Below are 12,797 nucleotides of genomic sequence, written 5' to 3'. Positions count from 1 at the left end.
AATTTCCCTTGAAAACCATGGCTCTTTCCAATTTTTACTATTTCCTTTCAACCGAACAGGGACATAAAGATTCTGTACTCTTAAAATGTCACCTTTAAATGTCCTCCATTTCTCTTCCACATCTTTCCCATAAAACAAACTGTCCCAATTTACTCCTTTTAAATCCTTTCGCATCTCCTCAAAGTTAGCCTTTCTCCAATCAAAAATCTCAACCCGAGGTCCAGTTCTGACCCTCTCCATAATTATATTGAAACTAATGATATTGTGATCACTGGTCCCGAACTGTTCCCCAACGCATACCTCTGCCACCTGACCCGTCTCATTTCCTAACAGGAGGTCCAGCACCGCCCCTTCTCTAGTAGGTACTTCTATGTATTGCTGCAAAAAAATATCCTGCACACATTTTACAAACTCCAACCCATCCAGCCCATTTACAGAATGTGTTTCCCAGTCTATGTGTGGAAAATTGAAATCTCCATCTGCAATCTCCTTACATATTTGCTCTTCCAATTCTCGCTCCCCATTTGGCGGTCTATAATACACCCCTATAAGTGTTGCTACCCCTTTCCCATTTCTCAGTTCCACCCAAATAGCCTCCCTAGACGAGCCCTCTAATCTATCCTGCCAAAGCACTGCTGTAACATCTTCCCTGAGAAGCAATGCAACACCTCCACCTCTTGCCCCTCCAATTTTATCACACCTGAAGCAACGAAATCCTGGAATATTTAGTTCACAGCCCTCTTGCAACCATGTTTCACTGATCGCCACAACATCATACTTCCAGGTGTCTATCCAGGCTCTAAGTTCATCCACCTTTCTTACAATGCTCCTAGCATTAAAATATACACATTTAAGAAACCCACCCTCTCTTATTCTCTGTTTATTGTCTTTTTTTTCTCTCTCCCCTACATTTTGGGTCAGAGTGCTACCATTCTCTGCCTCCTGCCTCACACACTGACTGCTAGCTTTCCCAATTTGAGTCCCTCCCCCCAACCATACTAGTTTAAAGTCTCCCCAGTAGCCTTTGCAAATCTCCCTGCCAGGATATTGGTCCCCCTCGAGTTCAAGTGCAACTCGTCCTTCCTGTACAGGTCGCACCTTCCCCAAAAGAGGTCCCAATGATCCAGAAACTTGAATCCATACCCACTGCACCAGTCCCTCATCCACTCAGTTATCCTCCACCTCGCTCCACTCCTACTCTCACTGTCGCGTGGCACAGGCAGTAATCCTGAGATTGTTACCTTTGCAGTCCTTCTCCTTAACTCTCTACCTAACTCCCTAAATTCTTCTTTCAGGACCTCTTCTCTTTTTTTACCTATGTCGTTGGTACCTATATGTACCACAACCTCAGGCTCCTCTCCCTCCCATTTCAGGATTTCTTGGATACGTTCAGACACATCCCTGACCCTGGCACCAGGGAGGCAAACTACCATCCGGGTCTCCTGTCTGCGTCCACAGAATCGCCTATCCGACCCCCTGACTATAGAGTCCCCTATTACAATTGCCCTCCTCTTCTTTTCCTTACCCTTCTGAGCAACAGGACCGGTCTTTGTGCCAGAGGCCCGGCCGCTGTTGCTGCCCCCAGGTAGGCTGTCTCCCCCACCCTTACTCAAACATGAGTACTTATTTTCAATGGGTACTCACCAGTCCCTGCCTCTGCCCATTGCCCTTCCTAACTGTGACCCAGTTTTCTGTCTCCCGTGGTCTTGGAGTGACCACCTCCCTGTAACTCCTTTCTATGACCTCCTCGCTCTCCCTGAGCAGACAGAGGTCATCGAGTTGCTGCTCCAGGTTACTAACACGGTCCCTTAGGAGTCCCATCTCGACGCACCTGGCGCAGATGTGGACGTCTGGAGGGCACTCAGACTCCATGACCTCCCACATCTGACATCCAGAACAGTAAACTGCCCTGGCCCTCATTCTCCCCCTTATCCGAATACAATAAAGCCTTACCCGGGATACAAGCCAATCAGCTGCTTCCTCTAGTCCGTTCGACCAATCAGAGGCGTCCACCAGCCCTTTTAATTTGAAGTGTGAACATATCTGGATATGGCGACATTCCCGGATATGGCGACATTCCCGGATATGGCGACATTCCCGGATATGGCGACATTCCCGGATATGGCGACATACCCGTATATGGTGACATACCCGTATATGACGACATTCCCGGATATGACGACATTCCCGGATATGACGACATTCCCGGATATGAGGACATTCCCGGATATGACGACATACCCGGATATGACGACATACCCGGATGTGGCGACATACCCGGATGTGGCGACATACCCGGATATGGTGACATTCCCGGGTATGGCTACATACCCGGATATGACGACATACCCGGATATGATGACATTCCCGGAGATGGCGACATACCCAGATATGGCGACATACCCAGATATGGCGACAGACCCTGTTATGGCGACATACCCGGACATGACGACATACCCGGATATGACGACACACCCGGATATGGCGACATACCCGGATATGGCGACATACCCGGATATGACGACAATCACGGATTTGAGGACATACCCGGGTGTGATGACATTCCCGGATCTGACGACATTCCCGGATATGGCGACATACCCGTATATGACAACATTCCCGGATATGACGATTATTCCCGGATATGACGACATTCGCGGGTATGACGACATTCGCGGGTATGGCGACATTCCCGGATATGGCGACATTCCCGGATATGGCGACATACCCGGATATGGCGACATACCCGGATATGATGACATACCCGGATATGACGACATACCCGGATATGACGACATACCCGGATATGAGGACATTCCCGGTTATGGCGACATACCCGGATATGACGACATTCCCGGATATGACAACATACCCAGATATGACTATATTCCCTGATATGATGACATTCCCGGATATGATGACATTCCCGGATTTGATGACATACCCGGATATGACGACATTCCCGGATATGATGACATTCCCGGATATGGCGACATAACCGGATATGGCGACAATCACGGATTTGAGGACATTCCCCGATATGGCGACATAACCAGATATGGCAACATATCTGGATATGGCGACATTCCCGGATATGGCGACATACCCGGATATGACGACATACCCGGATATAACGACATTCCCGGAGATGGAGACATACCCGGATATGATGACATTCCCGGATTTGACGACATACCCGGATATGACGACATACCCGGATATGACGACATACCCGGATATAACGACATTCCCGGAGATGGAGACATACCCGGATATGATGACATTCCCGGATTTGACGACATACCCGGATATGACTACATTCCCGGATATGATGACATTCCCGGATATGACGACATTCCCGGATATGATGACATTCGCGGGTATTATGACATTCGCGGATATGGTGACATTCGGGGATATGGCGACATAACCGGGTATTGCGGCATTCCCGTATTATGGCGACATTCCCGGATATGGCGACATGATAATAGGAAGTCTAAACCTATCTAAACTTAAAACTGAATGTAAAAAATGTACACTATGACTTTCTCCCTCTTAGTGGCGAGTTGCTGAATTATTGCTATGTCCAACCTGGTAACCAGGACTATTTGCCTATAGTCTTATAGAAACGTTAGAAAGCATAGAAAATAGGTGCAGGAGTAGGCCATTCGGCCCTTCGATCCAGCTCCGCCATTCAATATGATCATGACTGATCATCTAAAATCAGCACCCCGTTCCTGCTTTTTCCCTTATATCCCTTGATTACGTTAGCCCTAAGAGCTAAATCTAACTCTTTCCTTCTATGTTTAAGAAAGAATGGCAGATGCTGGAAAAATCGAAGTTAGACAAAAATGCTGGGGAAACTCAGCGGGTGAGGCAGCCTCTATGGAGCGAAGGAATAGGTGATGTTTCAACCCAGGATTTGAACATTGATTTCTTTAATTTCAAGTAACGCTTTCATTTGCTCCTTTTCCCCCATCCCCCGACCTATCCACTCACGCATAGCCCCCAACTGCGCAGGCACAGCTAGAGAGGGAGAGGGATAGAGAGGGAGGGGGAGGGGGTAGAGATGGAGAGGGTGAGGGGGGTAGAGAGGGAGGGTAGAGGGAGGGGAGGGGGGTAGAGAGTGAGGGAGAGGGTGTAGAGAGTGAGGGGAAGTGGGTGGAGAGTGAGGGGTAAAGGGTGGGGATGGGATAGCGAGGGAGAGGACAGAATGGAGGGGGTTTTTTTAGGGAGGGAGAGGGGGAGGAGGGTAGGGAGACCAGAGAGGGAGGGGGTTATAGAGGGAGGGGAGGGATGGTCGTGAGGAGAGGGGGTGGTAGAGAGGGAGGGGAGGTGTATAGAGGGTGGGGGAAGGGGATTTGTGGTGGGTAGAGAGGGGGAGGAGAGGGATAGAGACGGGAGAGGGAGAGGGTAAGGGAGGGGAGGGGGTAGAGGGGGTGGGGAGGGGGTATAGAGGGTGGGGAGGGGGAGGTAGAGAGGGAGGAGCAAGGGTAGAGAGGTGAGGGTGAGGGGGTAGCGAGGGAGGGAGGGGGGTAGAGAGGGAAGGGGAGGGGGTAGAGGGGGTGGGGAGGGGGGTCTAGAGGGTGGGGAGGGGGTAGAGGGGGTGGGGAGGGGGTTATAGAGGGTGGGGAGGGGGTAGAGAGGGAGGAGCAAGGGGTAGAGAGTGAGGGTGAGGGGGTAGTAGAGAGGGAAGGGGAGGGGGTAAAGAGGGAGGGAGGGGGTATAGAGGGAGGGAGGGGGGTAGAGGGGGTGGGAGGGGGTATAGAGGGTGGGGGGGGGTTAGAGAGGGAGGAGCAAGGGGTAGAGAGTGAGGGTGAGGGGGTTAGAGAGGGAAGGGGAGGGGGTATAGAGGGAGGCAGCAAGGGGTAGAGAGTGAGGGGAGGGGGTTAGAGAGGGAAGGGGAGGGGTGTTAGAGAGGAGGGGAAGGGGTAGAGAGAGAGGGGGAGGGGTAGAGAGGGAAGTCAACAATACCATTGGGAAGCTGAGTTTCTGCGTGATTTCTCGATAATCTTCATTCCTTTCTTTTACTTGTGATTGTCCTGCCGTCAGGTGAGCACATACAAAGCAGAGTCTGGTGCTGTGGAACTGTAGACGGATAGCTACTGCTCCTTTATTTCCAGTTTTTCCTCCCATCCCAGTCTTCACCCTATCCACAGCAATTTCTCTGAAAGGAAAAAAACGTTTGTTTACTGTATTTGGGCGGCCACGGTGGTGCAGCGGTAGAGTTGCTGCCTTACAGCGCCAGAGACCCAGGTTCGATCCCGACTACGGGTGCTATCTACACGGAGTTTGTACATTCTCCCCGTGATCGCGGGGGGGCTTTTCTGCGAGATCTTCGGTTTCCTCCCATACTCCAAAGACGTACAGGTTTGTAGGTTAATTGGCTTAGAATAAATATAAATTGTCCCTAGTGTGAGTAGGATAGTGTTAATGTGTGGGGATCGCTGGTTTGTGCGGACTCGGTGGGCCGAAGGGCCTGTTTCCACGCTGTATTTCGAAACCAAACTAAACTAAACTGTGTTTCACCTTCCTCTGGAGAGAAGGAATGGGTGACATTTCGGGTCGAGACCCTCTTCAGACTGTCGTACCCTTCGTTTTCTTAGTGATGAAGACTTTTTGTTCTCGGTCTTACACCCTCATAGGTTAGCTACATCCATGGATCATCAATTTTGAGTAGGGTGTGATGAAAGAGTTATGTTTAAGCTGATTCCCTTCCTGATTAGGTTCTCTTGCAGGCAATCTATCTATGGATTCTTTCAAAACTTTCAAAAACGATATCAAAACCCAGACTAGTCATTGCCCTGGCGTGCACAATCCAAAATGAAACATGTCCCTTAAGGGCTTGTCCCACTTTCACGACCTAATTCACGACCTCTGCCGAGTTAGCCCTTGAATCATACTCGCAGCATGGTCTTCACGAGGTCGTAGGAGGTCGTAGGTAGGTCGTAGCAGGCCGTGATGCTAGTCGTAGGTACTCATGGCATCAAGTAGGTCGGGGCGTTTTTCTAGCCTGATGAAAAATGTCCACGAGTAAAAAAGGTCGTGAATTAGGTCGTGAAAGTGGGACAGGCCCTTTAGGATCTTGAACGTGAAACCATTTCTCATACAATACCCATGTCTACAATTCACAAGATTGGGGCGTCTCTGAAAGTTAAAGATTTAAAATCTAATTCAAATCATGTCCTTGTAGCTTTTGCAAATTGAGGCTTAATGGATTGATATTCTAAACTCAAATATCTTTTGTAAATGGAGATTTATAAACATGGCCAAATGTACGCTATATGTTATTTAAAACATGTTTACAATATACACATTGCAGACAACGCACTCACCAAAATGGAAGAAAAATAGGAGAACGCCAAGCTACAGAAAGCCCAATCTGTTGGTCACTCCAATATTGACTTGGAAAGTAGATATCAAGAAGGTAAACAGGTGGGTTGATAGATAAGTTCAGGAATGTAAATACAGATTCGGAGGTGTCATTTGCTAAGGGCACAGCATCACAGTGAGGAGGAGATTCGCTGTGATGGATGTTTGTGTAAATTGTGTTGGTGTGTGTCTTGGTTCTTTTCTTGTATGGCTGCAGAAACCAAATTTCGTTTGAACCTCATGTGAGGTTCAAATCACAAATAAATGGTATTGTATTGTATTGTATTGTACATGGATGGTATTGTATTGTATTGTATTGTACAATACAATACAATTTCCTCTTAGGTAAGCTCCTCAGTTCCCAAAACTCCTCCAGGGATACACTTGATCCCAGCTGCCTATACCTGTCCCATGCCTCCCTTTTTCTGACCATAGCCTCAATTTCTTCATCTTATTGGTTTCCACATAGAAGTGGAATTGCTGATCAATGTCATGGAGAGAAGAGTGAGGATGAGAATCAATGTATATAATGGACTGCCAGCAGGGATAAATATCCTACTGGGCAAAATTTACCCTCCACGTTCAGAAACTGTTTCTTCCCAACAACCATCAGGCTAATGAACACTACACCACCAACTAAATTGAACTACCAACCCTCTTGTTTGCACTCGGGACTGTCGGTATCCAGGTGTAAGCAGCATATGTGTACACATAGATTTTAGTAAAGCTTCAGATAAGGTCATTCATGACAGTCTGATTCAGAAGATTACGATGTATGGGATTCAGAATAACTTGGTCGAATGGATTCAGAACTGGTTTAAGCAGATTCAAGAGATAAGGTTGTGATGCAAGGTTGATCATCAGGCTGGAGGTTTGTGACCAGTGGAGGTCCGCAGAGATCTGCACTAAGACTTATGCTGTTTGCGATGTATATAAATGACTTAAGACATCAATGTAGATGGGATGGTGAGTAACTGTGCGGATGACACCAAAATTGGAGGAGTTGCAGACGGTGAGGATGGCAGTCAGAAGATTCAGCGGGATGTAGATCAGGTGCAGAAATGGGCGGAGAAATGGCAGACGGAGTTTAACCCGAGCAAGTACAAGGTGTTGCACTTTGGGAGGTTAAATGTAAGGAGAGAATACTGTTGTGGCAAGACACTTAACAGCATCGATACCAAGAGGGATCTTGGAGACCAATTTCATAGCTCACTAAAGATGGCAACACATGTAGAAAGGCTGGTAAAGAAGGCACACCGTCTGCGTGCCTTCATTGCTAGAGGCATTTACTAGAAGAGTCATGATGCAGCTCTGTAGGACTTAAGCCCCTGTCCCACTTTCACGACCTAATTCACGACCTCTGCTGAGTTTGCCCTTGTCTCATATTCACAGCATGGTCGCCACGAGGTCGTAGGTAGGTCGTATGAAGTCGTAGGTAGGTTGTAGGTACTCGTGGCATCAAGTAGGTCAGCCCGTTTTTTCTAGCCTGATGAAAAATGTCCATGAGTAAAAAAGGTCGTGAATTAGGTCGTGATAGTGGGACAGGGGCTTTAGGTAGACACAAAAATATGTTTCTTAAATATGCATATTTTAATGCTAGGAGCATTGTAAGAAAGGTGGATGAGCTTAGAGTCTGGATAGACACCTGGAAGTATGATGTTGTGGCGATCAGTGAAACATGGTTGCAGGAGGGCTGTGATTGGAAACTAAATATTCCAGGATTTCATTGCTTCAGGTGTGATAGAATTGGAGGGGCAAGAGGTGGAGGTGTTGCATTGCTAGTCAGGGAAGATATTACAGCAGTGCTTTGGAAGGATAGATTGGAGGGCTCATCTAGGGAGGCTAGGGAAGCGGAAAATCAAAATGTGACAGGAGGATCCAGAATGTGTGAAGATAAAGCTCTAGATGTAAAAGGGGCAAAAACGGAAAGGAAGGGTAGTAAAAATCATCTGAAAGTGCTTTATCTAAATGCGCGGAGTATTCGAAATAAGATAAATGAATTAACGGTGCAATTAAGTATATATAGTTATGATATCGTGGCCATTACGGAGACATGGCTGCAAGGGGATCAGGACTGGGAGTTAAATATAGAGGGGTACTCGACAATTAGAAAAGATAGACAGGAAAGAAAGGGAGGAGGGGTGGCCCTTTTAATAAGGGAGGGAATAACGGCAATGGAGAGGAAGGATATTGCGTTGAAGGATCAGGATAGTGAAACAGCTTGGGTACAGATAGAGAATAACAAGGGGAAAAAAAAAACTAGTGGGTGTAATTTATAGACCTCCAAATAGCTGTGACGCTGTTAGTCAGAACATATATCTGCAAATAGTTGACGCATGTAAAAAGGGAACTGCTGTAATCATGGGGGACTTCAATTTTCATATTAATTGGGCAAACCAAACTGGGCAGGGTAGACTAGAGGAAGAGTTTATAGAATGTATTAGAGACGGGTTCCTAGAACAGTATGTCACAGAACCGACAAGGGGGGAGGCAATCTTGGATCTGGTCCTGTGTAATGAAGCAGGATTAATTAAAAATGTCATAGTTAGGGACTCGTTGGGAACAAGTGACCACAATATGGTCGAATTCCATATTCAAATGGAAGGGGAGCAGGTTGAAACTCAGGCTAGGGTGCTTAGTCTAAATAAGGGGGATTATGAAGGTATGAGGACAGAGCTGATCAAAGTTGACTGGGATAGCAGACTCAAGAATAAGACGGTACATGAGCAGTGGCGTACGTTTAAGGATCTACTGTATAACCTTCAAGAAAAATTTATTCCTATGAAGAAAAAAAGGGGTAAGGGTAAGAACAGTCAGCCATGGCTCAGTAAAACTATAAAGGATAGTATTCGGCTGAAGGCAAGGGCATATAAGGTAGCCAGAGATAGTGGGAGGGTAGAGGATTGGGAAGCATTTAAAGGTCAGCAAAGAATAACTAAGAGATTAATTAAGACGGGGAAAATAGACTATGAAAGGAATTTAGCGAACAACATAAAAACTAATAGTAAGAGTTTTTATAGCTATATAAAAAGAAAAAGGGTGGCTAAGGTGAACGTTGGTCCATTGGAGGGTGAGACTGGAGAGTTGTTGGTGGGGAACATGGAAATGGCAAAGGCATTAAACGAGTATTTTGTATCAGTCTTCACCATAGAAGACACAAAAAATATTCCAACGCTGGATAAACAGGAGGCGGTAGGAATGGAGGAGCTAAATACTATTAAGATCACCAAGGAGGTGGTATTAGGGAAATTAATGAGACTGAAGGAGGATAAATCCCCTGGGCCTGATGGATTACATCCAAGGGTCTTGAGGGAGATAGCAGTGGGGATTGTGGATGCATTGGTGATAATTTTCCAAAACTCCCTGGAGGCAGGAACGGTCCCAGTGGATTGGAAAATGGCCAATGTAACAATTATTAAAGAAACACTAACGGGGCACTTGGATAAACATGACTTCATCAGACAGAACCAGCATGGTTTTGTGAAGGGGAAATCGTGTTTAACGAATCTGCTCGAATTCTTTGAGGAAGTGACAACCCGGGTGGATAAAGGGGAACCGGTGGATGTGGTATACTTGGACTTCCAAAAGGCTTTTGACAAGGTGCCACATAAGAGACTATTGCTAAAAATAAAAAATTATGGGATTGGGGGTAATATATTAGCATGGGTAGAGGATTGGCTAACAAATAGGAAGCAGAGAGTGGGGATAAATGGTTCATACTCGGGATGGCAACCGGTAACTAGCGGGGTTCCGCAAGGGTCGGTGCTGGGACCCCAGTTGTTCACAATTTATATAAATGATTTGGAGGAGGGAACCAAGTGTAATATATCAAAATTTGCGGACGATACAAAAATGGGAGGGAAAGTAGGGGATGAGGAGGATAGGAAGAGTCTGCAAAAGGATATAGATAAGCTAGGTGAGTGGGCAACAACTTGGCAGATGAAATTTAATACTAATAAATGTGAAGTCATTCACTTTGGGGAAAAAAATGATAGGGCAAGTTATTTTCTAAATGAGGAGGAGCTGCGTTGTAATGCAACGCAAAGGGATCTAGGGGTATTAGTACATGAATCACTAAAAGTCAGTATGCAGGTGCAGCAAGCAATCAGGAAGGCCAATGGAGTTTTGGCCTTTATTGCTAGGGGGATTGAGTATAAAAACACGGAGGTCTTGCTGCAGCTGTACACGGTATTAGTGAGACCACATTTGGAATACTGTGTACAGTTCTGGGGTCCATACTTAAGAAAGGATGTACTAGCCCTGGAGGCAGTGCAGCGAAGGTTTACAAGATTAATTCCTGCAATGAGGGGATTGACATATGAGGAAAGGTTAAGTAAGCTGGGACTCTACTCTTTGGAGTTTAGAAGAATGAGAGGCGATCTCATTGAAACATATAAGATCGTGAGGGGCCTTGATCGGGTGGATGCACCGAGGATGTTCCCAATGATCGGGGAGGCTAGAACTAGGGGACATAGTTGCAGAGTGAGGGGGGGCTCTTTTAAAACTGAGATGAGGAAGAACTTCTTCACCCAGAGGGTGGTTAGTTTGTGGAATTCACTGCCCCAGGGAGCAGTGGAAGCAGAAACGTTAAATATATTTAAGTCAAAAATAGATGTTTTTTTGGCTGCCAAGGGGATAAGGGGCTACGGGGAGAGGGCAGGGATATGGACCTAGGTATGGTTAGTATAGTAAGACCTGAGTGATCTCCTGGACAAGTGTCGATCGCCTGGATTGGGGTCGGAGAGGAATTTCCCGGATTTTTTTCCCGAATTGGACCTGGGTTTTTATCCGTTTTTTTGCCTCCCCCAGGAGATCACGCGGTTCTTGGGGTGGAGAGGGGTGATAGCGGTATAAAGGGGAGGGTAGTGTCTTGTGTTCTGTGTCTTGTGTCTACTGTTTGTGGGTAAGTGTGTCTGTTTAGTGTTCAGCCATGAGCGAATGGCGGTGCGGGCTCGACGGACCTGGTGGTCTACTCTCGCACCTACTTTCTATGATTCTATGATTCTATGAAAAAGCTGGAGTAACTCAGCGGGTGCGGCAGCATATCTGGAGAGAAGGAATGGGCGACGTTTCGGGTCGAGACCCTTCTTCACATTCTGTAGGACTTAGGTTAGGTCGCATTTTTTAGTAACATGTACAGTTCTGGCCGCCCCGTTACAGGAAATACGTGGAGACGTTGGAGAGGGTGCAGAAGAAGTTTACCAGAATGATGCATGGATTTGAGGGGCTCAGCTTTCGGGAGAGGTTGGATAGACTTGGATTGTTTTCTCTGTAGCATTGCAGGTTGAGGACTTGGATAGAAGTGTATAAAATTATGAGAGACATAAATATAGACAATCAGAACCTTTTCCCCCCAAGGTGGAAATGTCCAACATGAGGAAAAGCCTGGCAAGTAATAGATGAGGGGTGGCAAATGGGTGTAATAAGTGACAAAAGCTAGAGGAGACAAAAATAAGTCAGCTGAGGAGAAAAGGAGTGAGATGTAAAGCAGGAGGGAGACACACGAGAGGAAGGGTATGGGTGAGGGGTCCCACAACCTCCCACTGCCACAGTCACCCCACTCCTTCCACCCCTGTACACTCAACCCCCATCCCCCATCCACATATCTCGTTTAATCCCCAACAGGTCAGGCAGAAGTGACACATATAGAGATTCAGGGGAAAGTGCAGGTGGAGGCTGAAGTGGAGACTAAAGGGCCTGTCCCACTTGGCCGTCATTTGCGCGTCATGCAGATGGCGTGCGAAGATTTTGCACATCCCAAAATCCTGGGGCGCCGCGCGCGTCACAGCCTACGTCACCACGCACCATGCGTGCGTAATGCGCACCATGCGTGCATCATGTGCGTCGTGACACGTAAATGATGACGCAAATTACACGCAAATGACACCAGAGTGGGACAGACCCTTAACATTACAAAAAGGAAATTTAAGAAAGATCATATCTTTAGTTCAAAGCAACTTAACAAAATTGAATTAGCAACTGCTAACCTAATATAGGGCACATGATGGAGTCGTACAAAAATAAATAGACAGACACCCACAAGTTGTCCCGAAGACAGCATGATGTACTTGTGTGTTCTGGAGATTGCTTTCTGAAGCTGTTCTGACCACATTTTCTTGTTCGTTGTGCTGCAAAAGAAAAGTCAAAGCTTAAGAAAACGTTGTGGTCATTTTCTAAGATTTTGCACGGCAGGCAATTTTGCTCAATCAATCAATACCCAAAATGATAAAAGTCAAAATAAATCTAGTCAAATATTTGTTGTTAAATTCCAATCAGGTGCCTTAATTTCGAAGTTCCACCTTCGCAAGTTGTCATTACAGAGTGTAAACTGAATTATAATTAGATTAGAGAACAGACTTTCTTTTCAGATATCAAAAATATGTGCGGAGTACATGGATTGAACAATTGACAGCATCCAGCATAAA

The 12,797-nt window shown here is 46.5% G+C and overlaps 1 protein-coding gene across 1 annotated transcript in view; it reads right to left on the bottom strand.

The window, feature by feature from the left end:
• The window catches only part of synj2 (synaptojanin 2), a 142,007-nt gene that overhangs the window by 47,940 nt on the left and 81,270 nt on the right, over positions 1–12,797 (bottom strand). Inside the window, exons 14-15 of the mRNA XM_033025080.1 lie at positions 12,360–12,500; positions 4,975–5,167 (exon numbers count right to left, since the gene is read on the bottom strand). Coding sequence (XP_032880971.1) covers positions 4,975–5,167; positions 12,360–12,500 — 334 coding nt within the window. The remainder of the gene's footprint in view (positions 1–4,974; positions 5,168–12,359; positions 12,501–12,797) is intronic.

Source organism: Amblyraja radiata, chromosome 8 (assembly GCF_010909765.2).
Source record: "Amblyraja radiata isolate CabotCenter1 chromosome 8, sAmbRad1.1.pri, whole genome shotgun sequence".
In the NCBI taxonomy this organism is placed as follows: Eukaryota; Metazoa; Chordata; class Chondrichthyes; order Rajiformes; family Rajidae; genus Amblyraja; species Amblyraja radiata.
The sequence above is the reverse complement of the archived record's forward strand: the minus strand, read 5'-3'. Positions and strand labels throughout refer to the sequence as shown.